The sequence below is a fragment of the Microcebus murinus genome, chromosome 9, assembly GCF_040939455.1.
Source record: "Microcebus murinus isolate Inina chromosome 9, M.murinus_Inina_mat1.0, whole genome shotgun sequence".
Lineage (NCBI taxonomy): Eukaryota > Metazoa > Chordata > Mammalia > Primates > Cheirogaleidae > Microcebus > Microcebus murinus.
Genome location: NC_134112.1, coordinates 83,108,557 through 83,135,750, shown reverse-complemented (window position 1 = coordinate 83,135,750; position 27,194 = coordinate 83,108,557). Strand labels below are relative to the sequence as shown.

At 36.0% G+C, this 27,194-nt stretch overlaps 1 protein-coding gene across 1 annotated transcript in view; it reads right to left on the bottom strand.

Annotated features, from left to right (window-relative positions):
- Nucleotides 1-4,703: 4,703 nt before the first annotated feature.
- MKLN1 (muskelin 1) overlaps nt 4,704-27,194 on the bottom strand; it is a 149,777-nt gene continuing 127,286 nt past the window's right edge. The window contains exons 17-18 of the mRNA XM_012739731.3: nt 23,604-23,658; nt 4,704-14,544 (exon numbers count right to left, since the gene is read on the bottom strand). Of these exons, the coding sequence (XP_012595185.1) occupies nt 14,423-14,544; nt 23,604-23,658 (177 nt within the window). The 3' untranslated portion in view covers nt 4,704-14,422. The remainder of the gene's footprint in view (nt 14,545-23,603; nt 23,659-27,194) is intronic.

The window sequence follows — 27,194 nt, the reverse complement described above, 5'->3', positions numbered from 1 at the left end:
CAGCCTGACTTTAAACAAGTTGTACCAAAGAGAGGTTGTGATCTTTTTATTTCAGTGGCAAACTATGGTTTCCCTAAGCTGCACAGAAGGGCAGGAACCTTGAATCTGACAACCGGGCAGAACCAAGTGGGAAGCAGGCTGCCGTGTGAGTGGGGAGAGGGGCAGCAGTGCTTGTGAAGGAGGTACAGAATATTTGCATCGTAAGGCAGAATACGGGTTTAATCTAGTCTAGAGACCAGATTTTTCCCCCTTCTTCATAAGGAAAGCTAAGCTGAAAGTTTATTTAAACCACTTTTTGAGCTTTATCTTTTTTGACAATATACTGGAGAAACTTTGAAGAACAAGTTCAAACTGATACATGTATACATATGTTTGGATAATGTAAATACAATGGCCATATGTTAATCTACCCTGCACTGCTTTGAGTGAATATACTTTGAAAAAACACTGTGTTAGCTAAGAGAGATGGCTGTTTTCTTCTCTGAACAGGAATGTAAATGTCTATTGTATTAGAAACGACAAGTTGTTTGATTTTATTTTTTAAATGAAAAATGAAATAGAACAAGACAGGCTTATGACAAAAGTATCATTTGTCTTGCAGATTGGGCATTTTAATTTTAAAATATGACCCTCCCCCCCTCCCCAGCACACCAGCTCCCTCACAGTAAAGGCTGCAGTTGGTGTGCACTGGGTGGAAGGCGCCACTAGTCACAGAGGAAGGGGTTTATAGATCTAGTCCAATCTTTCCCTACAGAAAAAGAACCTGAAGCCCAGAAAGATAAAGTGACATGGCCCAAATCACATGGTTCTTGACAGGATTAAAACCCGGATCCACAGACTGTCCAGTGCCATGTGCCTCAGGAGAAATCAGTGAATTAAGGCCTGGTACTCATGGCACCAGAATGACACAAAGGACAGAATTTCCTTCCCAAATCTTACCCTAGTAAGGCTAGGGAAGGCATGAAACAAGCGCAGCGATCTCACGGGTCCTTTACATTTCCTCCAAGTCATTCAGATCTAAGATGCAAATGAACATTTCTATCTACCAAGAAACAGTTTGAATGAACTTTTACATATGGGACTTCCACTAGCAGGACTAAGGGTCAAAGGGAACAATATAGGGGTAGGCAGAGAGGGCAAGAGTAAAACAGTAGTCTAGCTTTTGTCATTGTCACTAGCTGATTCCCTTGGGCCTGCTGAAACCCCAACACGGAGTGAAGGGAGGGGACTGCTATTTGATGTGGGTCACTTTGTTACTAGCGAACGTTAAACACTTTGCCCAGGAGACTGGGGGAGCAAGTGTCTTAAGTGGACAGGGGTCTGAAGTACACTGGAATTTACTGAGAAACTTGTTTGTAAAGACTATCGTTAATTATTGCATTTTCTTACAAAACTATATTTTGGAAAATTGTATACCGTTAATTAAAGCGTTTTTGTGTAAATTGGTTCAAGCCCTAGCATTTTTCTCTGGTTGACTTAAATTCTTTACTTGGGCATGTGTGTGTACCTGACTGAGGACATCAGCTGACACCCATGGGCACAGCAACCTCTGCTCTCAGTTACACCTGCTGGACTCTGCAGGCCCAGAGAAGGAGGGAAGTCAAAAAAAAAAAAAAAAAAGGAAAAGGGTTATCCTAAAGCTGGTGACAATTCTCCACATTATCTCAGGCTGTCCTAGTCACTGCATCTAAAAGGACCTCATTTCCTAGCAAGACATTGTTTTATAAATGTTTTACTATTCCTTCCCTCTAATTCTGCCTCACATACAATCATGAACCACAACCACCAAAAATCCCCAAGGGGGCCAATGACCCCTGATCAGGTATGAAAACATTGGCAAAAAGACGAAACAAATAAAAATATAAAAAACAAGCTCTGTTTTTTTTTCTGGCCCTGTTACTGCCCATAAAAGGATCTATTTACTTGCCACAAGAGGCTCTGCCCTTCCTCCAGGTATGCAGTGGAGATGAAGGGGGGGGGCTAAGGGAAGGGGTCATTAGAGATGGTTCAGATTCTCTTCATCTCCTAGCCCGGCATTATGTACAACTGCATGTTTCCAGCTGGAAGGGAGCAACTGCATCGCTCCCAACCTTCAGAAGGGAAACTGTCGGGTAAATTTGATTCACTTTATCTTAGTTGTTAGACAACAATCTCTTATATTTGCCTATCATCATATAGTTCACAAACCATTTTCACCTATCTTATAGGAACTGTCATCGACCGCTCCACACAGGGAAATCAGGTGCAGGGATTAGTAATCTGAGATTATGCAACCATTTAATGGCCGTACCAGGCCTTGATTCCATCTTTTCACTCTTCAGTCCCACAGTCTTTTCTCAATACATTCATGCTTGAGTTCCAACAACAAAATCCATTTCTAGAACGCAACTACCATTACAACGTGATCTTCCTTTCATGCGGGAGTTCTGAAGGGCAGTTAAACACCCTGAAGGGAGGGCTGGAGCTGGGCCCGGGGTATTTTGAGGTTAACATTAAGTGTGTGCCAAGGATACAGAAAGGAGTCCAAGTACCAGGAACTCACACAGGACCCTGGCCATGTTCAAGGCACACTGTTCTAAGAGAGTGACTCATGGTTTATCGTGGGCCACAAATTAGACCTAAGACTCCATTCACTTCCTGAGCAGGTCACTGACCCTGCTCCCTGCCCTGCCGACCAAGAGACACTCAGTTGTCACTTTAAATTTGTTGTGCCTCTTTGTCACTCACAACTTCCCCATCCTATAAGCTCCCTCCCAAACCACGTATTTCCTCTGTACCCCAAGGGAAAACAGTAAAACAAGAATAGGACTGGCCACTATAATTAACACTAGTGAAAACTAAGGTAGCCAGTGTTTTTCAAAGACCTTGGTATTCTGTAGATTTTAAAAAATCAGTGGGACACTAGCAAACAGGATCTGCTGCCAGTACTTAACAGAGAATGTGAGGCAGAGAAGTTGAGACTGTGCCTAACGCTACACAGAAGTCACTGGTGATCTGGAAATAAAAATCAGGATTCCTGACTCCTGGGACACTCATACTATGGCTCCAAATCAGAGGGCAGCTGTACAATGTGTGCTAGGGACATTGCCAAGTACCCTAACCTCTCCTCTGGGAGTTTACCAATCACCAGAACGTATTAGCACAGCACTGGATGGGCCACTTCTACCTAGTTTTTCTCTCCTTTTCCCTATAGTACGACTGTCTCTGGCAAGGCTGTAACTGACTGCCTTTGCTTTTCTTGGTGACAGCCAGCAGGAGGGAAGTCCCCCTTGTAGACAGTAGGATAATTCTAAGCATCATCACCTTCTGCTGCCCCACCCTCTCTACATCACAGAAAGCCCCAAGTCTCTACTTTCTTCTTCCTTTTCTCCTTCCAAGACATAGAGGACAAAGGAAGCTGTGAGGTAATACATGGTGTTAAGGGAAAGAATAAATGTCAACTTGTATTTACACTTAACACCAGGACTAGCCAGGACCTCACCAGAACCATCAAAATTTGGCCTTTCCAGTCACATCTTAGAAATCTGAATGTTAGTGATAAAGAATGTTGCCTTCATTAACAGGGGAAGTTTTTGTGTTTTTTTCAATTCCTATGAACTCCGTGGTTGTCATAAGAAGTTATGTAGGGGTATGCATGGCCATTTCCCTCACGGGATGCTTGATTTTCTTCCTTGGAGTAGAAGCCCATAGAGTAGCAACTTCCAATCTCTGCAGGTCTCCACACTCACCTGACCTGGGAGCAGCTGGCAGCTCATCTGTGTTTAGCAGCAAAGCCTTGCTGTCTTCCCGCCAGAAGACAGTGACAAATATATCAGGGGCGGTGTCCCACTTTTGATTCTTTTGAGTTAATTCTCTGGAGGATTTGCCAAAGAAAGGCCAATTCCTTACCTTATCACTGCACCTCATGCTTTCCTGTTTTGAGAACACACAGAAATATTACTTTTGAGCCACACTCAAAGCACACTCTGGAAATGAAAGCCAAGTAGTAAGGTATGGATTGGATTACTTGATTTGTAAACTGAGAAAACATAATCCCTATTTTGAATAAAACCAGCTGACAACTCACTCCAGAATGCAGGATCACAAAGCCAAGAAAATGTAAACCAGATCAGGGGATGGTAAGGACCAATCTTGTCACCGAGAGTAAATCTGGGCAGCTCACACAACTCAACCCTAACAATTCAGTACTTTACCTGGTATATTTCTTATTTTTTTCCCAAGGGTTGGCCCTTAAAGTTTCTTTTCCCTCACAGGGAACAGGGACCAGGATTTTTCCAAACTTAGCAACCCCTCTACATTCTTTCCCTTTACTATCTTTTCTACAATTGATTTTCTATTTCAGTTCAGTTTTTTTCTTCTAGCTCCTAGCCTACAGGCCTAAATACAACCTGGGAAAACACAAGTCCAAATTTACAAAGCAGATAAAATAAGGTTGGTCATTAACAGCAGATAGAAAAGCATCATTTCATGAAATAAATTATCTGTGTTCTTTAAAAACGGAAACTTGCCTCAGAAACTTTGTGAGCTTGACCAGCACTTCTTTGACTACTGTCTCAAAGGAAACACTTGAAGGCCCTTCTATAGTGTACTCGACACCTGATAAAACTCACCTTTCTGAGGGAAAAATACAGCAACTGTAAAGTATGCAAACATTCTAAGAGCTGACTTCAAAAGTAGTTTTAATAAACACAAGAGACATCCTGTAGTGTCCATATATAACTTTTTATTAAGAAAATGAACAAAATACATTCTTTCTCCATATGTACATTACATACAACATAATTCTACATCTGCAATTGTTCAGCAGATCACTCATTTCTTTATTCACAAAGTACTGTTAACACATTTACCAAAACTGGGATCAGAAAATTATTTGTACTAAAAAAAAAAAATCCTAAAAAGTCCATACAGACTGGACGAAAGTAAGACAAACCAGAGAGGACCACGAAGGGAGAGGGGAAGAAAGACTGCAGAACACAACACAGCCCAACAGTGATTTGGAACAATTAATGATGTCAGAAGAGATGTGATACCCCAAAGCACTTCTGTTTGAATGCCACCTACCTCATGCCAGCTTTCCAGAGTTCCCTCATGATTTCTATGTATGAAAGATTTAGGGACTTCAGGATACATCCTAATCCCATATTGCCACAGAAGAGGGGGGTAAAGGAGAGAGTAGAATCAAACAAGGCTGCAGTTTTCTCCTCCACACACTACAGAAAGGAGTCTCATCTGAAACACTATTAAGGTGCAATACTTCTGAATCTTAGTTGACGTATTCAAATTATGAATATAATTTTTCATTATATTTCAGATTACATTTTAATTACATAATTAAAATATAGTATTTCATATTATATTTTTAATTATATTTCAGAGAAATATAATTTTTTTGAGAGACATTTGCTTAGACATGGTAAGGAACTCATTTCATGGACTTTGTTCATTTTGTTTGTTTTTTCTTTGCTTTGCTTTTCGAGTGTGAGTTTGATTATGGCCCTATAAAAAAGTCCATCATAAACAGAAGGCTCCTCATGGTATGAATATGCTCCCATATGCCCACAGCAGTACATAAAGGGCTTAGAAATTCAAATGAGTCTTAAGGATGAAATTCCCAATGACTGGAGCAAGACAGCCCCCATAGCTTCTGGGTAGTAGCATATATCCACAGTTCAGGCTTAAAGAGGAATATCAACAGAAGAATTATTTTCAGACTGACTATCTAGAAAACGGTAATACTTAAAGGAATATAAGTAAGGGTAGGGACATATGCTTGCAGCCTGGTCTTTCCTCCCCGTGCTAAAAGATAATGAGAATGGCTACACTAAAAAAAACATTTTTTTGTTTAACCTTTTCTGGTCTTTACCATGTTTGGTAATTGAAAGAAGTCAGGAAAAATAGTTCTCATCGATTAATAGTGGTTTTCCTTCTTTATACTTAGTGATTTCCTAATTTTCTAAGATAAACGTTTTTAATATTGCAAAAATCAATAAATGTTATAAGATATTTAACATAAATATCATAAAAGTTATTTAACATTCTCCAACTTTCAGATGACCTGGTTGCTATAACACCATGTTTCCAGTCCAGGGGATGTTCTCACCAAGAGCAGTTATCCACAGCATTAATAAACAGGCCTGGAGAGATGGGTTCTATTGGCTATGGAAGCAGCTGTATCTTTCTTCTCAATCTAGTTTCCAGTCCAACTTTGGTTCTGAGGATCTATCTTAATTGGAAGGGATCTTAATTTCTGGCCACTAAGTACTTCTAATTTATAAAAGTAAAAGAGCTAGCTTTTCAAAAATTCTAACTTCTTTCCCAAGCTACTTACAAATATGCCATTTTGGAAAGACAGAATATTGTTTGTTCCCAAGATCAAGACAAGAAAAGGAAGTCCTCATCTTAGCTTTCCTGTACTCTTCTGAGGCTGAAGACTCAACAGAACATAGTTTTTGGAGTGGTGGCAAGAGAAAAACTCTTTAAAAAGAAAATTATATATGTATCTCTCTCTCCCTCCCTATCTTTATAAAATCTCCCTATAAAGAAATCTACTCACAGGAAAATGTCACATTAGGCTGGGCGTGGTAGCTCACGCCTGTAATTCTAGCTCTCTGGGAGGCCGAGGCGGGCGGATTGCTTGAGGTCAGGAGTTTGAAACCAGCCTGAGCAAGAGCGAGACCCCATCTCTACTATAAATAGAAAGAAACTAATTGGCCAACTAATATATATAGAAAAAATTAGCCGGGCATGGTGGCACATGCCTGTAGTCCCAGCTACTTGGGAGGCTGAGGCAGCAGGATTGCTTGAGCCCAGGTGTTTGAGGTTGCTATGAGCTAGGCTGACGCCATGGCACTCACTCTAGCCTAGGCAACAAAGTGAGACTCTGTCTCAAAAAAAAAAAAAAAAAAAAAAAAAGAAAAAAGAAGAAAGAAAATGTCACATTATTTTGCAGCTTCTAAAATGAGCTGAAGACTATTCATAAAGGATAATTAATATACTAATTTAATTCATTTTAAAGACATTCTATACAAGTCAAAAAAGTAAACCGACTTAAAGAATATCACAATCACAGTATCTCTTGCCCAGACTAAATGTAATGCTGAGGAAAGGAAATCCACTTTTCTTTTTTTAAATGGATGGTTTACAAGTAAGGAAGAAAATTGTTTACAACTGATCAGTTGCCAAAATCATTTTTCTGAGAAAGGAAAAAAAAAAAAAAAAACTCAAGAAGGAGATAAGTACATGTCTTTTTAAAAAATATATCTTATTCCATAGAAGACTACTCATAGTTAACTTCTTAGACTTTAATATCCTGTTATCAAATTTGGGGTTGGTCTGACAATTACTTTTGTATGTCTTATAACTTTGTATGCAGTGCTTTGTAAGTATAGCTAACGTGTATGTGTAAAATTAAGCCAAGCCTTTACAAAAATAGAAGTACCTTAGGACTCCTAAAGTAGGTAATTAAAAAACGTAAAGCCACACATCTTTTCCTCAGTTTTCTGCCTTTCATCTCAACTACAGCAACTACGAGGCAATGCACTAAAATAGTCACTTGAAATCATCTGACAGCATGGCCCTGCTGGTGGAAGATCCTTTCCTTTGTTGCAACTGAATTTATAAAGAAAGCTCTGTCAGCTGCAGTGGGATTGGGACTTATTCTAGATAACTTTTAAATTTAATTCATCACTTTACAGATGTGGAGGAGACTTAAAGAATTAACCCAAATTATTAAACACTTCTAATGCCAAGCCCGGAACTCATTTCTTGGCACAGCAGAATAAACAGAGACCCCTGGGTTTAGATATAATTAATTAATTTTAAAGCACAGAAACTGATGTCACTTCAATTCTGTATGGGTTATAAGTTATACGTGAAATGACAATTTTCTTCCTGTTTCAAAGGGCACCAACCAAATGACACTAGCTAAACTGTAACAAAGACTTTCTTGAGATTTGTTAACAAAACAGAGAAATAAAGCTCAAAATTGGCTACTTGAGCAATTTCTTAATCATCCACATAGGCCTGTTCAGTATACCGCACACACAGTGTTTCTCCTTCCTGCCAATTAATTTGGCATTCATCAAGCACTGAATGAAACTGAAGAATGATAGCTTCTCAGGCTGGTATTTGCATGGCAGACAGCTCAGAGATCTAAACTAGCTGCTGTGAATGATAGCGTCCCAGATGGTACAGAGCTATGGTGCAGCAAGAGCTTAAACTCAATGAATAAGCAAGTCCTTCGGGAGCTCCCAAACTGCATGTTAAAATGTTTTACTGCTGGTTTTCCCACTGGATCCTGACCAAGGAACTAGCTGTACATAAGAAACTGTTCACCTAGTTTAAGATCTAGAACCCATTACACTGGGTTTTCTGTTTTAAGATCTTTAACAGCTATTTGGAAGAAGGGGAGAAAAGTAACTAACCAAGAAATGCTGCTTCCCCAAGACTATTCAGAATAACTGAATATTCTGGAAACATGAGTTTTGAGCCCTTTTGATAGCCTTCTTCCTAGCACCTCTTTAATAAAATTGTTTTAGAGTTAGAAATGAAGAGCTTTCTTTTTTAGATTTGCGGACCTTCAGATTCATGAGCAAAAATCTGTTTTTCCTTCTCTAATATATCATTTTCCTCTCTACTTTTGTTCCTGAGGCTCAGTACTTCCAAGTCAAAATAGGACACTGCACACAAATGTTTAATAGTTCACCAAAGCTGTGTGAACAGTGAGGAAAAGGAAGACATATCATTTCATAACTCTAAGTGGTATCATAGAACTTGCCTACTTCCCTATCAAACTTTTCCCCATTTTCTGTTGTTTACTCCATAACTCTCAGATAACATCCACATAAAATTCCATTTTCAAGCAAGCTTGGCAATGTGTGGGGATGACAGGATAGTAGCAAATCTTATTTCTAAATAATGACTCTAATGTAGAAGATAGACTAGAACCACCCTTTGATTTTTGTGTTATTAAGTTGTGAACTGGGATGCAGTTCAAGATCTGTAACTTTAAGAGTCTATCTGACAGAAAAAGACAATGAGTGATAGAGTTTCCCATGAGGGCATTTCACTCTGTACCATGAGGAAATCTAATTTATTATAACCTCTAATGACTCCTTAGGTTATAGGTTACAGAAGCTACTGTCAGGTGACTTTATCACTGCCTATGACCAGATAACTACGGTTTAGTTATTCGGAATTGGAGCTAAATGTCCATTCCTGAGGGTAAGAGGCATTTAATAAGGCTATATTATTTTTATTTAAGCAAAAACAAAACAAACAAACAAAAAAACCACACAATAATTTCATGGCAATTGAAAATATTCCTAATATTCAATTATATCAGAAATTGAAAGTCAATTCTTAACACAAATTCCAGCTCTAGTAGGAAACCAATGCTACTCACGGGAGGTAGAACAGGAAAAAAAAAAAGGTTAAAAAATACACACACACACACATACACAGACAATAGGTAAATGGAAATTCTGGTGGTCTGCTAAATTCCAGGAGCTCTCTTATAAAATCTATAGTTTACCAATAGTTCTATGACAATAGTTCCAGTGCTAGGAAAAGAAGCCAACACTGGCTTCTGCATTAAGGCTGCCACAGCCATTATTACTATCCCCAAATGAAAATGACTCAAGTATTTTTATAGCAGTATCTGAATGTTATTAATTCTTTAATACTATACAATTTTTAATTTCACTACTCTCTTGTCACACACAAGGATAATGGAATGTCTTTGACTCAGAATGATTGTGACTATGCTCCTAAGCAATGCCACAGAAAATCTAGTAAGTCTAGGGCTAAAAAAGTCAAGAATAAAGTTAAATTAGTGAAGAAAAATAAATGAAAACACAATTCACAGTATTTGGTGGGCAGGAGGAAATCAAGGTTTAAGAAATCATGTATAAATAAAATCTCTAAGATAGCATTTATTGAGAAAAAGAGCATTTGGTGAAGAAATCAATACACTGCAATAATGAGTCCCTTCCCCTTCCAACAAACAATGGCAACATCATTTCATCTGAGCTAGTCAGTTCCATATTATTTCAACAAACTTGGAAACTTCTACCTTTAACCAACATACCTCTAGACTAGAAGTTGTGGACAGCTAAGTCATTTCAGCATTAAAACAAATCACAGGGACATATAAGCCACAGTCAAAAATCATAAAAGAATAATATTTGACTAATAAGGAACACAAAAAATCTTTTGAGTTAAAAGTGCACAAAGATTTAATCCACAAGTACTGTCATATGCAGACCTTTATAATACTGCTCTAGCAATGCTCAACTTTTTCTGAGGGAGCCTGCAAGTTCCAGATAAGGACTATTTTAGGAATTTAAACCTTGGTTAAGATTCAGACAAGAATTTCTGTAAAGGAATGAGACTGTAGCTGAACATGGATTTTTAAGAAATAAAAGGGTTAGGAAGGGTATGTCGTTTGCAGCTGGATGACTTTGTTTAGAATACACATTGCAATAATCCCCTCCCACAGAAATCACTTCAAATCGTAATTCCCAACTGTTGCGCAACATTCAACCAGCAAAGGATTTCACAAAACTTTCACTCAGGAAATAATCAAACGACCCACAATTACCCAATAAATTTCATGTAGTGTTAAGAATAATTATAGGGTAATTTCTTCATGTAATTACCATGAAATTCACTATCATTGAGAGAATAAAATCAGAAACATACTCCTATGTGCTTTTTTGACCCATTAAGCACCATTTTCAATATCTCACTAAATAAGTTCCTCAAGCTAGTTTTTGTTTGTAGATTTCAAAACTATTTTATTAAATGAAACTCTGTTAATGTTGGGACCAACTGGAATAAGCTGTCAACCATTTATATACAATATTTATATTTCAGCCAGGAATGCGGTTTTACAAGTTAAATTGGAGCTCTAAACCCGAAAAGGCTTTCTATGATTAAGACTGAACTTTCTAATGTTTTCTTTTTTTTGAGACAGAGTATTACTCTGTTGCCTGGACTACAGTGACATGGCGTCAGCCTAGCTCACAGCAACTTCAAACTCCTGGGCTTAAGCAATCCTACTGCCTCAGCCTCCTGAGCAGCTGGGACTACAGGCATGCGCCACAATGCCTGAATTTTTTCTACTTTTGGTAGAGACAGGGTCTCGTTTTTGCTCAGGCTGGTCTCCAACTCCTGAGCTCCAACAATCCGCTCACCTCAGCCTCTCAGTTTCTAATGTTTTCTATCAGTCTTTACATATTAAACGTGGACAGATCAGTTTTAGTATAAATAAAAACTAGGTCTAAAAAGATGACCTTGATAAAAATTAATATGTCAGCTTTAGCACAGAGGTAGGCAACCAAATCTAAACTCTTTTGTTTGAAAAAGAGGGTGATACACTCTTGAATTAATCAAGCTGGCTATTTGAAGTCTGTTATCCCACAAAATAAAATGCTAATATATTTGAGAAGTGTCTTGCAAATCAGATCATTTCTCATGAAGTATAGCACTGAAAATAATATTAGAGATATAGTTTATTTCTGGTTGAAAATAATATATTCCACTGGGAAAAAGAGAAATAAGAATGAGATTGAAGCTAGGGATAATAAAAACGAACAAATTTTATCCCACTTAATTGTCTAAAGCATTAGCCGGATGTTTCACTTTGGGACTCACCTAAGGCAGAGGGAAGATTTTTAAGTAGAAAGCATACATGGGATGGATGTGATGACTCATGCCTGTGATTTCAGCACTTTGGGAGGCTGAGGTGGGAGGACTGCTTGAGGCCAGGAGTGTAAGACCAACCTTGGCAACACACTGAGACCCACATTTCTACAAAAAGTAAACAATTAGCTGAGTGTGGTGGCATGTGCCTGTAGTCCCAGCTATTCAAGAGGCTGAGGCAGGAGGACCGCCTGAGCCCAAGTGTTCGAGATTGCAGTGAGCTATAATTGCACCACTGCACTCCAGCCTGGGTGACAGAGACCTTGACTCCTCAAAAAGAAGAAGAAAAAGATACATACTTGACTAAACAATGTATCTACATACCAAATTAGATTATATAAATTATACTGCTGGAATTCTTAGAAATACATGTAGCTCTTCACTAAATACATAAACAAGTTTTAAGTCTGGGTTCTGATGTCATGTTATGAGCAATGTGTCAGTCTGGGTCATGAATACACGAAGTCCTACATTCTCTGCAAGCATTCCCAGTAGTCCCCCATTAAAGCCCCACGGTACAGATTCTGAGTTATCTAGTCAATTACCTCTTCAGTAAGTCCATGTCATTTAGGCAATAGTATGTTCACTATGATTCAACCCTATTTAAACATGGTAGAAATAACAAATTCCAGAAATGACAGGGGAAAATTCCACCTAAGTAAAGTGAGGAAAGATGAAATTAAAATAAGCATGTTTTCCAAAAAAAACTAGTAGAGAAGCAATTAGGGAAAACAAAAATAAAATTACCAAGGTCAAGAACTGAGTTTCCTTTCAAATAATGTGGAATCTGAGGAACTGATGAAAAGAATTATAAAACAAGCACTTTAAAACCCTTCTAATTTGTACCTGTCTCCACAAATGGCTACAATATTTAATACTGTAGTCTATAAGATTCAACAGGCTACAATATTAGTGATATTAATGTTTTATGTCCTTGACTGTCACTCAGGAATCACTTTATAAAACTGTACAAGTATGTTTAGATAATTGTTTATTTACTCAACTGTATAGTCAACTGGTTATTATGCAGCTACACAATTTGGTACTTGCTGAATTATACAGTGTACCCTTCACAAGAGAAGGTACAGATCTAATTGCTTAATAAATCACTAATGATTGCTTTGGGATGCTTGGAAGGCCAAGAAGCCCACGATTCAAGCCTAGAACTAACAAAAATATATTTCTGTCCCAAAAGAATTATTAAATTCTTAAATTATTAAATTTATTAAATTAAAACCAGGTACTAAAGATGGAGTAAAGAAGAATCTCAAAGTCTCATTCCTATACATGACAATTTTTGAAAGTGCAGGTCAATTTCTTCTTTCTTTGGTCAGGCCTAATTTTACTACTCATGGACATACTCAATTCCATAAAGTTGTTCACTCTTAAGAGCTACTGGATGGATTGACATTTATTATAGCGAGTCTCCTTTCTGCATGGTGCATATCAGTTGCATACAGCATACATACTGCATTCCACAGCACCTTGTGGGAAGACATGTACCTCTATTGCCCACAAAAAACCAAAACCATGGAAAAGTCAATCTGCCAAACCTTTCTGTTCCACGAAAATATATTTGCACCATTATTTTTCCTTTTCTCCATTAAAAGACTGGTTCATGTGCTTAATGAAATAAATATCTGTCAGTTGTATACACTGCTAGACAGCCATAAACCATTACTCTTCAAAATACCAATATATACAAGCAGATGTGGGTAGCTAATGTATATAAAAATAAATGAAACAGTAGCTCTGGAAACCCACCCTCCCAAATGAAAATGCTACAAAGAGATAGCATGAAGGAGAAATGAGACCCCTGGTTCTGCACAACTCCACTAGAGGAAAGAGTCATTTTCTTCCAAAACTGCTATACAAATATCAATGAACACATTATTCACTACTAGACCCTTCTGCTGGTCATTTTTAAAATGGCTCTTCAAGGTTCTGAACTATAGTCTCCTCAGCTTAAGGTCTCTGTGCTCAAAGCCAGATGCTATATTATAACATCTACTATAAAATATATCATTATAGAAATATTATATACCAATCTCAGATAGATGCCTGGGTCAATCTCAGGTTTCATTCTTTAGTTCTATGGCCACGAGTGCAAACTTGAGTTCTGCCTATTGTTTAATGCAACACAAGACAACACAGACACATATATCACTTTAACATACATCAATTGTCCTACGGAACTATATACTTGTTAAGAATGAAGTAAAGAGGTAAACAAGTGACACCACTTACAAGCAGTTGTGTGATGTGAGGTAAAGTGAAATGGGAAGGGAAAAGAAGGAAGAAAGAAAATCCAAACAACTCAACAACAACAAAATCCAAAATTCTTGTAGTGCTGAGTCTGTTAATAGTGCTTATTTTCCCCAATTAAAAAAAATGAAATAAAAATCAGAAAAAGATAAACTGCCTAAATTTTTCTTTTATACTCACTCATTCGTAAAAGGTAAAGAAAAAAATATATATATTTAAATGGAAAGTATACCAATTTCACTTTATTAGCCTAATTTAGGAATAGGATGGGGAGAATGGGGTTGAGGTCAGGTATGATGGAAGAGGGTTGAAATCTGTGATGGTAAAGATCCCTTCGGAACTCTGGTGCAGTCCTCAATCACTGCAGCTCAACTGTCGGTCAACAGAGTTGCAATCCAAAAGACTGAAAGACGACTCCTGTTTTCCATTTCTATGTCCAGTGACTCTTCAGTTACAGTGTGATGAGGTCCACCAGGTTGCCTTTAGGAGGAGTCATGCTGTCAGGAAAGAAATTTACTAAGGTGTCAAAGAGCTGAGTTCTTTGAGCATAGGTGTGATCCACATCCGAAAAGCCTGGTGAAGAGGAGATACAAAGAAACATCCACTGTGCTTAAAATATGAAACAGAAAAAACTATATGAGACCAGCAGCAATGTACTGTATAATTGAAAAATCAAATCAGACTTCAAAACCAGATAAACACTACTGATCTGATCCTAGTTCTACTACCTGGCTATGGTATGATCTTAAATAAATTAATCAGCCTTTCTGGCTTTTAGCCTGTTTCCTCAGCTGTAAACCTGTGATAATCCTGTTTACTTCATAGGGTTCTTGTGCAGATTCAATGCAATTACATGACAAGCACCTAGCAAAGAATTGGCACTTTAGTAATTAAATAATATTGATTTCTCTTCTCTTCCTTACTTTCCTCTGCTAGTCCACTGAGGAAATTCCACTCCTCTCTTCTGACCTTTCAATGCTTCTGAACCACTAAATTTGTTTTGATAATACAAATATAATAAAATCAAAATGAAAGGAGTCTTTAGAAAGTGGTATAAAAGCAAGGCCCTGATAGCTGGAAGTAGTCTCAGAGAACTGAGTGAAAGCAGAAGGGATTAAAGGAAAGAAATACATGTACAATATGTAAAATGGTACCCAGCATGTAACACAGTACATTTGTGGTACTATATACCAGGCTCTATGCTAGGCACACATTATATGAGAAATAGAACAATGAATTACTTTTATCCAGGTAAATACTAGGATGTGAGTGACATTCTTAAAAGGTAAGAACTGTTAATTCAAAGGGCCCTTTAACCTCTAGTAACCATTTAATTTTCAAGTTCACTTCAGCCAGTGGAATATTCAGTGAGATTTCTCCTTGTTTTAGTTAGCTGCTGTATCGATCCCAGATGCTTCAGATTTCTTATGCACAAATGAGGTATTTAAATGATAAAATAAATTATTTCTTCCACTCTTCAAATGGCTGAGACATGAGAGCCCTATTGAGTGTCAGAAACAGGAATAAAGCCATAAAGAGTTATATATGTCATGATGTTCACTGCAGACTATTTCAGATAGGACTGATTTTCATTCAACTTAGAATACAGTTTTAGGTCCAATCTGTTTTAATCTTGTAAAAGAACAGGAATAGAACATAACATTGCCAAAGATACCAGTTTCCTGGAAGGAATATAAACAATGCCTCAAGAACAGCACATTCCTTTTTATTTTTAAAAATGTCATTATTTGAAGTTTGAGGGAAAATGTTTACTCTTTTGAGCTAAGCTTAAGTTTAACAAAGCCTACTATCTTATCATAGAAATGAATGGAAAGAAATGCTTCAAAATATTAACAAAGGTTATCTCTGAAAGGTGAGATTATAATCTTTTTGTATTTTATGCTTTTCTGAAATTTCCAAATTGTTTTATTTTCAGCTTTTTATTTTGAAATATTTCAAAGCCACAGAAAAGTTTTAGTAGTGCAATGCTCATATACCTTTCGCTTAATATTCATCAATTGTTAACATTGTGCCAAATATGTTCTTGTTGGGCATGTGTGTATGTATGTGTGTGTAAACTCCACTCATAATATTTTTGTGGAACTTTTTAGGAGTAATTGTAGACATCTTCACCCTTAAATACTTGAACTCATTTTAGCTGAGAACAAGAACATTCACTTACATAACCACTATGTATTAAATTCAAGAAATTTAACATTGAAATTATCTTTTTTATAGTCATTCTTCCTAGTAATCTAAAATCTAATCCCAAAATCACACACTACATTTAGTTTTCAAGTTTCTTTAGTTTGAAATAGTTCCTCCTCATCCTGTCTTTTATGACACTGACATTTCTGAAGAGCAAAGAGCAGTTATGAGTAGAATATGTTAAATTTGGATCGCCCAATTGCTTCTTCTATGCAGTTTGGGCAAGAATACTATAGAAGCAATGTCGTGCGCCCTTCTCAGTGCATCGTCTCAGAAGGTATGTGGTAACAGTTTGACCTAATATTGATGATGTTAACTATGATCACCTGGTTATGTTGGTGTATAGCAAATTTCTCCAATGTAAAGGTGCTTTCTACCTTTATAATTAAATAATCTATTGATGGGGAGATAGTCTGAGACTGTGTAAATATCTTGTTCCCCAACAGACTTGCAGCCAATGATTTAGCAATCACTGATGATTCTTGCTGAAACATTATTTATGTGATAGTGATTTTCTAATTTTACAATTTCTTCTACAGTTTTCAGTTGACATTCTATTTTAACGAAGAGCTTTTTCTTCCTCTCCTTTATTTGTTTGCATCAGTATGTTCTAGTGGGTTTGTCTTTTGTTCAATATGTTATACTCACTACTGTCATCATTCATTTTGATACTCATATTGCCCTAGATTTGGCCAGTGAGAGCTCTTCTGAACTGGCTTCTATGTCTTTTGAAATGTACCCATTAATTTTGGGGCACTTCCTTATTTTCTGGTACAGCAGGATATCCGAGTTCATCTTTGCACAGCTCTGGAGTCCTAATTCCTTTTCGTAGTTAATGATATTTAGATGCCAAGATCAGCTGTGCATTCACTGCCAGGGTGTCATTGTTTTTAGACTTACAAATACATACATATTAGATACATACTTTTTAAAAATAAAATCATAGTTCATACTTTTATTGCTAATTCCAGTTTTTTAAAAACTTCACAGAATTCTTCCTCTTCTTTCTTATCTCATTCCATATCTACTTTCTTCTACCACAAAAACCTTGACTCCCAAAAACATCATAGTATTTACTCATTTGTTTGACTTAAAACACATACAAGGCTGGGCACGGTGGCTCATGCCTGTAATCCTAGCACTCTGGGAGGCTGAGGCGGGCGGATCGTTTGAGCTCAGGAGTTTGAGACCAGCCTTAGCAAGAGTGGGACCCCCATCTCTACTAAAAAAACATAAAGAAATTAGCTGGACAACTAAAAAAAATTTAAATTAAATTAAAAAAATATATATGTATATATATAAATTAGCTGGGCATGGTGGTGCATGCCTGTAGTCCCAGCTACTCAGGAGGCTGATGCAGGATTGCTTGAGCCCAGGAGTTTGAGGTTCCTATGAGCTAGGCTGATGCCACGGCACTCTAGCCCATGCAACAGAGTGAGACTCTGTCTCAAAAAAAACCACCAAAAAAACAAAACACATACAAAATGAGTTCTATAATTACTCTACCCATATCACTACAAACAAAGACTCAAGATCTACCATGATGTGGCTTAATTTGTTAAAAAAATAAAATAAAAAAAATCCTTAGGATCTTTGCTTTTATTGTCTTTAGAATATACCTAACTCAGAGTATATAGTCTAAGCACTGTATAAAAAGGTTTAGTTCATTTTTGTGTTTTTGTGTGGTCATGTTACCAATTTGATAAACAGGTTTGTTTGTTTCCATGTGTATTCAACTCTGGGGGTTTTCCTATCTTTGTTTTATTCTTTATGTACTAAATTTGTAAAAAATACCATGGTGTGTTATATTTTTAAAAGAAGATATTGATTCTGTACTCAGATATTGACAGTGCTCTCAAATGAAGCAAAGCCATTTTCATGACATCAAATATTTAAGAGAGCAGAAAACACTGAGTTTCTACTGAGGGCTAGGTACTTTATGCATGAGCACATTACACTGTCACAAAAACAATGAAGCAGGTATCATAAACTTCACTTTCAGATGAGACAATTTAAAGAGATTCAGTAATTTAATAAAGTCTCACAGCTAGTGAGGGAAGAGATAGAATGTGAACCCATGTCTGTCTGATTCCAAAGCCCCTTTATCTATTATTAACTCGTAGTTATTGGGTACTTAAGTTGTACGACAATGTGCTAAAAGCTCATTTTACCTCAAAAGTACATCTTTTATTTTTATTCACTATATACCAATGAAGAAATTGAAATTTAAACTATCATTAGATGAGTGGCTAAATTACAGTAAATCTGTTATGGAATAATTATGTATCACTTCATAAGAATATATCAGATCTGATGTAGTTTCATAAAATATCTTCAAGCCACATCATTAACTTTTTTTTTTTTTTTGAGAGACAGAGTCTCACTGTGTTGCCTGGGTTAGAGTGCCGTGATGTCAGCCTAGCTCACAGCAACCTCAAACTCCTGGGCTCAAGCGATCCTCCTGCCTCACCCTCTCAAGTAGCTGGGACTACAGGCATGCGCCACCATGCCCGGCTAATTTTTTCTATATATTTTTAGTTGGCCAATTCATTTCTTTCTATTTTTTTAGTAGAGACAGGGTCTCGCTCAGGCTGGTTTCGAACTCCTGACCTTGAGCAATCCACCCGCCTCAGCCTCCCAGAGTGCTATGATTACAGGCGTGAGCCACCACACCTGGCCACATCATTAACTTTTTAAAAATTATGTTTCAGAATGTTCTTGTATAATAAATAAAACCAGCACATACAAAGCTATATATTTATATGAGTGTGTGTAAGCATATATACAGTTAATCTTGATCATTCACTAATTCCATATTTGTGAATTCGACTGGTCACTAAAATTAATTTTAACTTCAAAATAAGAACCTGTAGCATTTCTGCAGTCATTCATAGACATGTGTAGAATGGTAAAATATTTGAGATGACACACACATACACACATCCCCAAGTTGAACAATGTGATGCTCTGCCTTCTTGCTTTAGCTCCCTTAATATAAACAACTGTCCTTTCATGGTCTGTTAGGTGCCACATTTTTCACATTTTTGTGCTTTTTGTTGGTGACTTCACTATTTAAAATGCCCAAGTGTAGTGCTGAAGGGCTTTCTAATGTTCTTCAGTGCAAGAAGGCATGTGCCTTACAAAGAAAACATGTATGTTAAATAAGTTTCCTTACGTATGAGGTATAGTGGTTGCTGCTGACCATGAGCTCAATGTTAATGAATCAACAATATATATTAAATAAGGAATCTGTAAACAGAAAAATACTTAATAACAAGGTAACATACCCACATAATGAGCGCGAGGCGCACCATCTGGGGGATGGACACGATTGACGCTCTGACTTGGGTGGGGCAAGGAAAGTGTATGTAACCTAAACATTTGTACCCCCATAATATGCTGAAATTTTTTTAAAAGACAAGCTAATATACTGATCAACAGATAAAATGTTATGACCAGAGGCTCACCAGAACACAACTCTGTATTTCCCATTTGAGCAATGATTCTGTATTCACTAATTCAGGGTTCCCTGTGACTATTAGAACACAACTACTTTGAATAATGAGAATCAATCTTGTACATCCGTGTGTATGGTTTTGTGTGTATGTGTAAACTTGTGTGTAAACATCTACCAGACATGGCAGATATGGGTGATTATACTTGGGGGTAGGGGATACAGATTGTGGGAACTTGTTAAGGAGAATCTTAATCTTTATCTGTAGTCAATGTTTTTTTAAAAAATAAATTAAAAAGGAGTAGGGATCTAGGAAACTCATCAACAGTATCAGAACAATTTAAATGGCAAAACTAGGATGAAAAGGTTATATTGCTTCTAAACCTCATGTTCCTTATCACTATGTCTCTCTCACTTTCTAACTAACTATTCAGAGTAATGGAAACTGGTAAAGCTCACTGAGAGGTAGCATAGTTAGTGGTTTAGAGAATGAGCTCGGAAGCCATACTGATAGGGTGTGAATCCTGTTTTGCCACTCTCTGGCACTTTTCCTGGGCAAGTTACTATAGACTCTCTGTGCTCTAGTTTCTTCATATACAAAAGGGGATCACATAGTAGGTACTTTATAGGGTTACTGTGGGGATTAAAGAAGTTATTACAAAGTGCTTAGAATAGCACCTTGGCCCATAGTGAGTGCTCAATAAATACTCATTAGCTATGATTATATCTAACTACTAGTATGAAGGAAGAGAAAAATTGCTCTAAAAAGAAAGTGACGTAATACTTTTTTTTTTTTTTTTTTAAAGAAACAGGGTTTCACCATGGTACTCAGGCTAGCCTCAAACTCTTGAGCTCAAGTGGTCCTCCTACCTCAGCTTCCTGAGAAGCTGGGACTACAGGCACACACCACAGCGCCTGGTTAGGAATATATATACTTTTACTATCATACACGGAATAGCTGGCTTTTCCTATTTATGGTAAAAGAGAAATAGCAAAAATTCTCATGTGTCTCCTGGCATATAAGTTTTTAAATTTATATTTCCTATTTCTAATACTAAACTTTTTATTTTATATAAAAAGCCCCTGTAAACATGTGGCTACAGACAGGAGGCTGAAGAAAGCATCTTGCTGAAATCTAAGTTTGGTGGATATAGCAAAAGTATAAGGTTAAAAGGGCATAGGCAAATGCTATGAAATTCTTAAGGTCTCTAATTGACAAATATCAATGGAGTGCCAAAATGCACTATACTTCAGGCAGAAAATGTTTTAAACATTTGTCTGAATTCATATTTGCACATCATATTTGGACCTTAAACTTCTACAGAGAGGTGTTAAAACTGAAAAGGCAACATGCTTTAGAGACCAGATTTTTCCTACTTGTCACATAATTTGCTGAAAATAAGATTAATTGCTCCAATGCATACTTTGTAGAAATAAGACACAGCTCTTAAAATTAGCAATATGACTGAGTTCAATCTTAAAGTGCCGACAGCCACCACAAGCTCTAAAATAAAGATCCTCAGAGGTTATTTTTCTCTGAAGTCAGTCATTTTTCCAAAACTAAAATAATGCCAGGTGTTTGTAAATCACTTTTCATCTTTCTGATTCTTTAAAGTATTACACATAACATTAACACTTTAATTACCACCAAGAGGTTAACATAAATTGGAATAATTTTGAAGGGAGTCAGTAGAAAGTTTGGGTGAGGTTTTGTGGGTTTTTTTGCAGTTTAGAAAATGAAATATTCATCCATACAATGACAGGTAAATAACCCCCATTTTATTTCTATTCTAACTGGCATAAAGACACAAGAGTCTGACAAAAAAATTAATGAGAACAAGAACCAGGAACTCTAAATAGCCATGAAACTTACGCTTCTCATCCAAATTCAACAATATTACAAAGAAGATTACATTTTTAAGGCAGATAATAATAATAGTACCCTGAATAAAGTATTTACTAAGTGTTTTAGTATGCTAAATGTTTTCCAGAATTTTTTTATTTAATTCTCTCAACAATTTCAAGTAAGTACTCCCATGACCTCCATTTTATGGATGAAGATTAGGAAGGTTAAGTAACTTGCTTAAAGTCACTTTCAAAATTAAGCAAGTGGCAGACCTGGTATTTGAACCTAGGTTCTGACTCTTACCCACTATACTATACTCTAGCCTCTTAACTACTAAGCTACACTGCTTGCCTTCAGATAAGGTAGCAAACAAACCCCACAGGAATTTTCCCTTTTTGTAATATTCCCTACTGTGTTTGTATTGTTCTCAGTGTATCTGAGGTTTGTTTAGAATCCAAGTAAAACAAACTGTTCCTGACAAAATATATTAGCTGGCAGTAAATCGGGTAGGGACCAAAGAAAGGAATTAAACTGAAGGTAAAATATTTGCTGACACCACCCTAACATAATTCTTGTTCTAAAGGCTAAAAATAAGTCAGCCAGAGAAATTTAGTGGTTTAGAGAATGAGCTAATAAAATAAATAAAAATAATGGCCCTGGGCTGTGTTATCCATACATAACAAGGCACAAGTTCATTCGACCTGACTATCTATGTGCCAGGCTCCCAGTTCATGTATCACTATGTCTCGGTTTCAAGTGATAGAATTCAGAAGGGCATGAACTTCCTAAAATAATGCTTATACCTACATTCTCCATCATCACAGGGTTGTGATTTCTAGTAGCCTAAAGATATTTTTTTTCAAGGCCTTAAGTGTATGGAATAGGTAAACCATTATCTAAATTCTTAGGAGAACCTATTGGAGTCATGTTTTACACCAATGTGCTCAGCCTAGGCCTGTGGAATCCTACATATTCAGGAGTTAGATTTTAGAACTGGAGTTGCCTTGAGAAGGCAACTTGAGAAGGAGTTGCCTAGAGAAGCCTCAATTACTTGCTATGGAAAAACAGAGGGCAAGAGCCCAAGAAACACTCTTATTCTTTCTCATCCCAGTGAAAAGCACCAGAATTATATACACTCTTTTTTTTCTTTGAGGTATACTTAATCTTTAGGAAGACAAAAGGACAAATAATGAAGAAATTAAACTGAGATCCCAAAGTGTTATTTTATTCCAAAAATAAAGAATTGTATTTATATTACATATACTCAAAAATTTTCAATACTATTACTCAACACTAAGGCAAGTAATAGTACCAGCATGAATAGGATTAATATATATTCACCGTGTAACTACATTTTATAATGACGAGGAAAGCTGGAAATTCCCACACTTCAAAAGACTGCTTGCTATCTTGGTAAAAAACTGAAGCTACTAATAATAAATTATTCTAATGAAAATATCCTTGAAAATTCATCCACCTAACTCTAGATTCTGGAACTTCTACAGACCTCTCTATTTTACTACAGTCTAGTTTAACTACTTTAATAATTTGTTAATACTAAATGAGAGCACTACTAAATGAAGACTGATACCTATATCTGAGGTGTTTGAGAAGAATTTATTTCAACTAGAAGTTATCTTGAACAATTAAAATAACAACAAACTAAAATTCTAATTTTTAAGAAAGAGATAATTCATTTTCTCTGCTCCCAAAACATTAATGTTATTACCTACCCTATAACCACTCTCTTGACACCACATTCCACAAAGAATAAACGGAGAGGAAGAACCATTCAACCAACAGGTGTCATCTACTGGTATATCAGTAATACATTCTGTATTTAAAAGCAGTGCTAACAAATTAATTTATTTTGATGTGCTTCTATTGCCATCTGTTTGCACACTAACACGGCACCTGGTGTAAGAGTAGCAAACTGACCCAAGAACTGAATGACCAGAAAGTAATTTTGTAGCAAATTATTAGAAATTTTACACACTACTTTGAAATTTCATTTGTTCATTTATCTGAGATATTTCACTTCATGTTTCATTTAAAAAAAAAACAATAATTCAACCTCCCAAATACTACGGTATCTAGCTGCATAAATTATATTGCAGTACTTACCTAGAGCTGTAAAATCTGAACCAGATTTGAATAAAGCTGATGCTAGGAGCTGAAACTGTTTTTAAAAAAAAAAAAAGGCAAATTAATTAGCTGGCTAAGTAGAAAAATAACTTTTATAACTTTGACTATTTATTAGCCACTGTATACTTCTGTACATGTGTTACCTAGGTCTATCTGCCAGACAGTGGCAAGAAGAACACATTTAGATTAAGGAATATGCTGGCCTTCCTGGAATTATTTTATTACATATTTATTAAGAAGCAACTGTACAAATGAAATTTTTAAAAATTACTCATTTGGGAATCTATCATATATGGACAGATTGGTACCCTGGGTAGTTACTGAATTTTTAGTATATATATATATACTCTCACCTCAAAAATAAATACATGCCACTGTAAAACACCTGATGTTTCAGCAATGTAAATCAAACACTGAGAAATATGCATGTACAGATCATCTTAAATTACAATTTATATTGGGATCCCATAATCACGTACAATTATATTGCTAAAACTCAAAGGCCTTTCTAGTGGAAATAATATTGTAATTGTTCATTAGATTCCCAGGCTAGCCAGTTAAAATTAGTTTAAAAGAGACAATGTACTTAAACAATGATGAACTACAGGGTGTCCCAAAAGTCACCATACATGTCACCATGTCACCATGTATGGTGACTATTGGGACACCCTAAGCAAAACTATTACAACACTAGCAATTTAACAAATTGGTACAAAATAAAAATTTAGGAGAACTACTGATATTTATTTTGAATGAGGATGCTGGAAAAAGGCAAGTTAAAGCATTGAGTAAGAAAAGACAAACAAGTGGAACATCAATGGAGTTATTTGGCACTTCGTTAGGCTTGAACAGTTGATACCACCAACCGCTCAGGATGTATTATACATCTATGTTTGCAGCCTTTAAAATTTCAGGCATTAGTCACATTAATATCTGGGAGTCCTGACTAATGTCCTTTGAAGGTCAAAAATTGGACAAACATTCCAGAGGTATCTATCTAAGCAAGAGTTAGGAAAAAGGGAGATAAAAAGAAGAGTTAAAAAAAATATGTTCTTCATATATTTTGGGTATCAGTCCTTGTCAGATATATCTACTGCAAATAGTTTAATCTGCAGCTTGTTTATTTATTTGTAAAATGTCTTTTAATGAGCAGAAACTTTAATTTTGTTGAAATCCAGTTTATCAAGTTTTTTCTCTTATTAGTGCCTTTTGTGTCATGTTCAAGAAATCTTTTCCTATCTCAAGGTTGTGAAAATAATTTCCTGTCTTCTCAAACATTTATTGTTCAGGATTTTAAGTTTAAATATGTAATCCAACTTGAATTAATGTTTGTGTAAAGAGCGATGTCGGGGTTGAAATATCTAGTTATTCAGTATCATTCATCAAAAACTTCCCTTTCTCCATTGGACTTGGCACCCTGGTGAAATAACCAATTGATCACATATACATGGGTCTATTTCTGGACTCTTTTGTTCTATTGACCTATCTGTCTATCCTTAACCCAGTACTACATTGCCTTGATTACTGTGGCTTTATACAAAGTCCTGAAATCAGGTAGTACTAAGACTCTGACTTTGTTTTTCTTGTTTCAAAATTGTTTTGGCTATTCTAAAACCTTCACATTTCCATATATATTTTAGAATTAGCGTGTTTATTTCCTTAGTGTCAACAACAAAAACCAAACTTGCCAGAATATTGACAGAGATTGCATGAAATTAAAGACCAGTTTGGGGAGGATGTGCAGCTTTAAACAATTTGTAGTCTTTCAATCCATAAATATGATGTATCATTCATTTATTTAGGTCTTCTTTAACTTCTTACCACAGATATTGCTACGTATTTCATACTTTTTGATGCTAATATAAACAGTATGCTTTTAAGTTTTCATTTTATAATTGTTCACTGATAGTATAAAAATAATTGCTTTTTTCCCTATCGACCTTATATTCTGTAATCTTGCCAAAATCACTTGTCCTCAGTATATTGTTTTGTATACTCCATAGGGTTTTGTGTACACACTTATCACTTACAAATGCAAACAAAATTTACTTTCTCCTTTCCAATCTATATGCTGTTTATTTCTTTTTCTTTCCTTATTTGTACTAGCTAGGACTCCTGGTACAATGTTAAATAGTGTTAACAGCATATATTCTTTCCTTGTCATAAAAATGGGAAAGGGTTTAATATTTCACAATTAAGTATTATCATAGCTGTATGCTGTTCACAGATGCTCTTTATGAGATTTCCTCTCATTCTTAGTTCACTAAAAATTTCTATCATGAATGGGTCTGAATATTGTTAGATGCCTGTCTTCACTTACTGAGATGATCTATGGTTTTTCTCTTCTATTCTGTTAACATGGTGAATTGCACTGTTTTTCAAATGTTAAAATCTCTATTCATGAAGGATATTGGTCTATAATTTTCTTTGCTTGTATTTATTGGGATTTTATATCAGAGTTAAGCTGACTTCATAAAAAGATTTAGGAAGGGTATATCTTTGATTTTCAGGAGTCTATGTAGAATTGGTATTTTTTTCTTCCTTAAATGGCTCATAGAAATTATTGATATATTGGGCCTGGAGTTTCCTGTTAAAAAGTTTCCTATTACAAATTCAATCTCTGTAACAGCTATGGGGTTCCCTAAGATTCTTCCATTTCTTCTTGTGTCAGTTTTGGTAAATTATGTCTTTTTAAATATTGGTCAAAAAAATTTGTCAATTTCATAAAGTTGCTAAATCTTGATGAAATTGTTCATAATATTTACCTATTTAATGTATATAGGGTTTATAGTTATTTCCTCCTTTCATTTGTGATGTTCATAATTTATGTTTTCACTTTTTTTTCTTGGTAAGTCTTGTTAGGGGTTTATCAGTTTTATTTACCTTTCAAAAAACCACCTTTTTGCTTTTTAAATTTTCTGTATTTTTTTTCCCTATTTCACTAATTTCCTATTTTTTACTTACTTGAGGCTTAATTGTTCCTTTTTCCTAACTCCTAAAGTAAAAAATAAACTTATTGGCTCCACATACAGAAGGCAGGAGAGAAAACAGTTATTTTAACAATCTGATTAAATAAATGGAATTGTATGACTGGCCTATGATTTTAACATATACCAACTGATATTGTAGACCTCTCTCTCAAACTCCAGATTTGAACATCCAACAGTCACCTTGACATCTTGAGTTGGCTATCTCATAGGTATCTCAAACTGAACATATCTGAAATCAAACTCAAGCCCAGTAAGGAGTCCCTACCTACTGTCACAAAAAAAGCTCCATCCAGAGCCTTCTCATTCAGTTGATAGTAACCCCATCCTTCCAGTTTTTCAGGCCAAAGACTCTGGAGTCATTTCTTCACACTCTATATCCAATCTATCATAAAATTCTGTTGGTTCTACCTTTAAAATATATTGAGAATCTGATCTAGTTTATTTCTCACCACCCCACTGCTGCTACTTTGGTCTGAGCTACAGTAATTCCTTGCTTATATTCTACAACATCAGGTCTCTCTGTCTCCATCCTCATTCCCCTCAATACAGTAATCAAGAGTCATCTCATTTAAAGCAGATC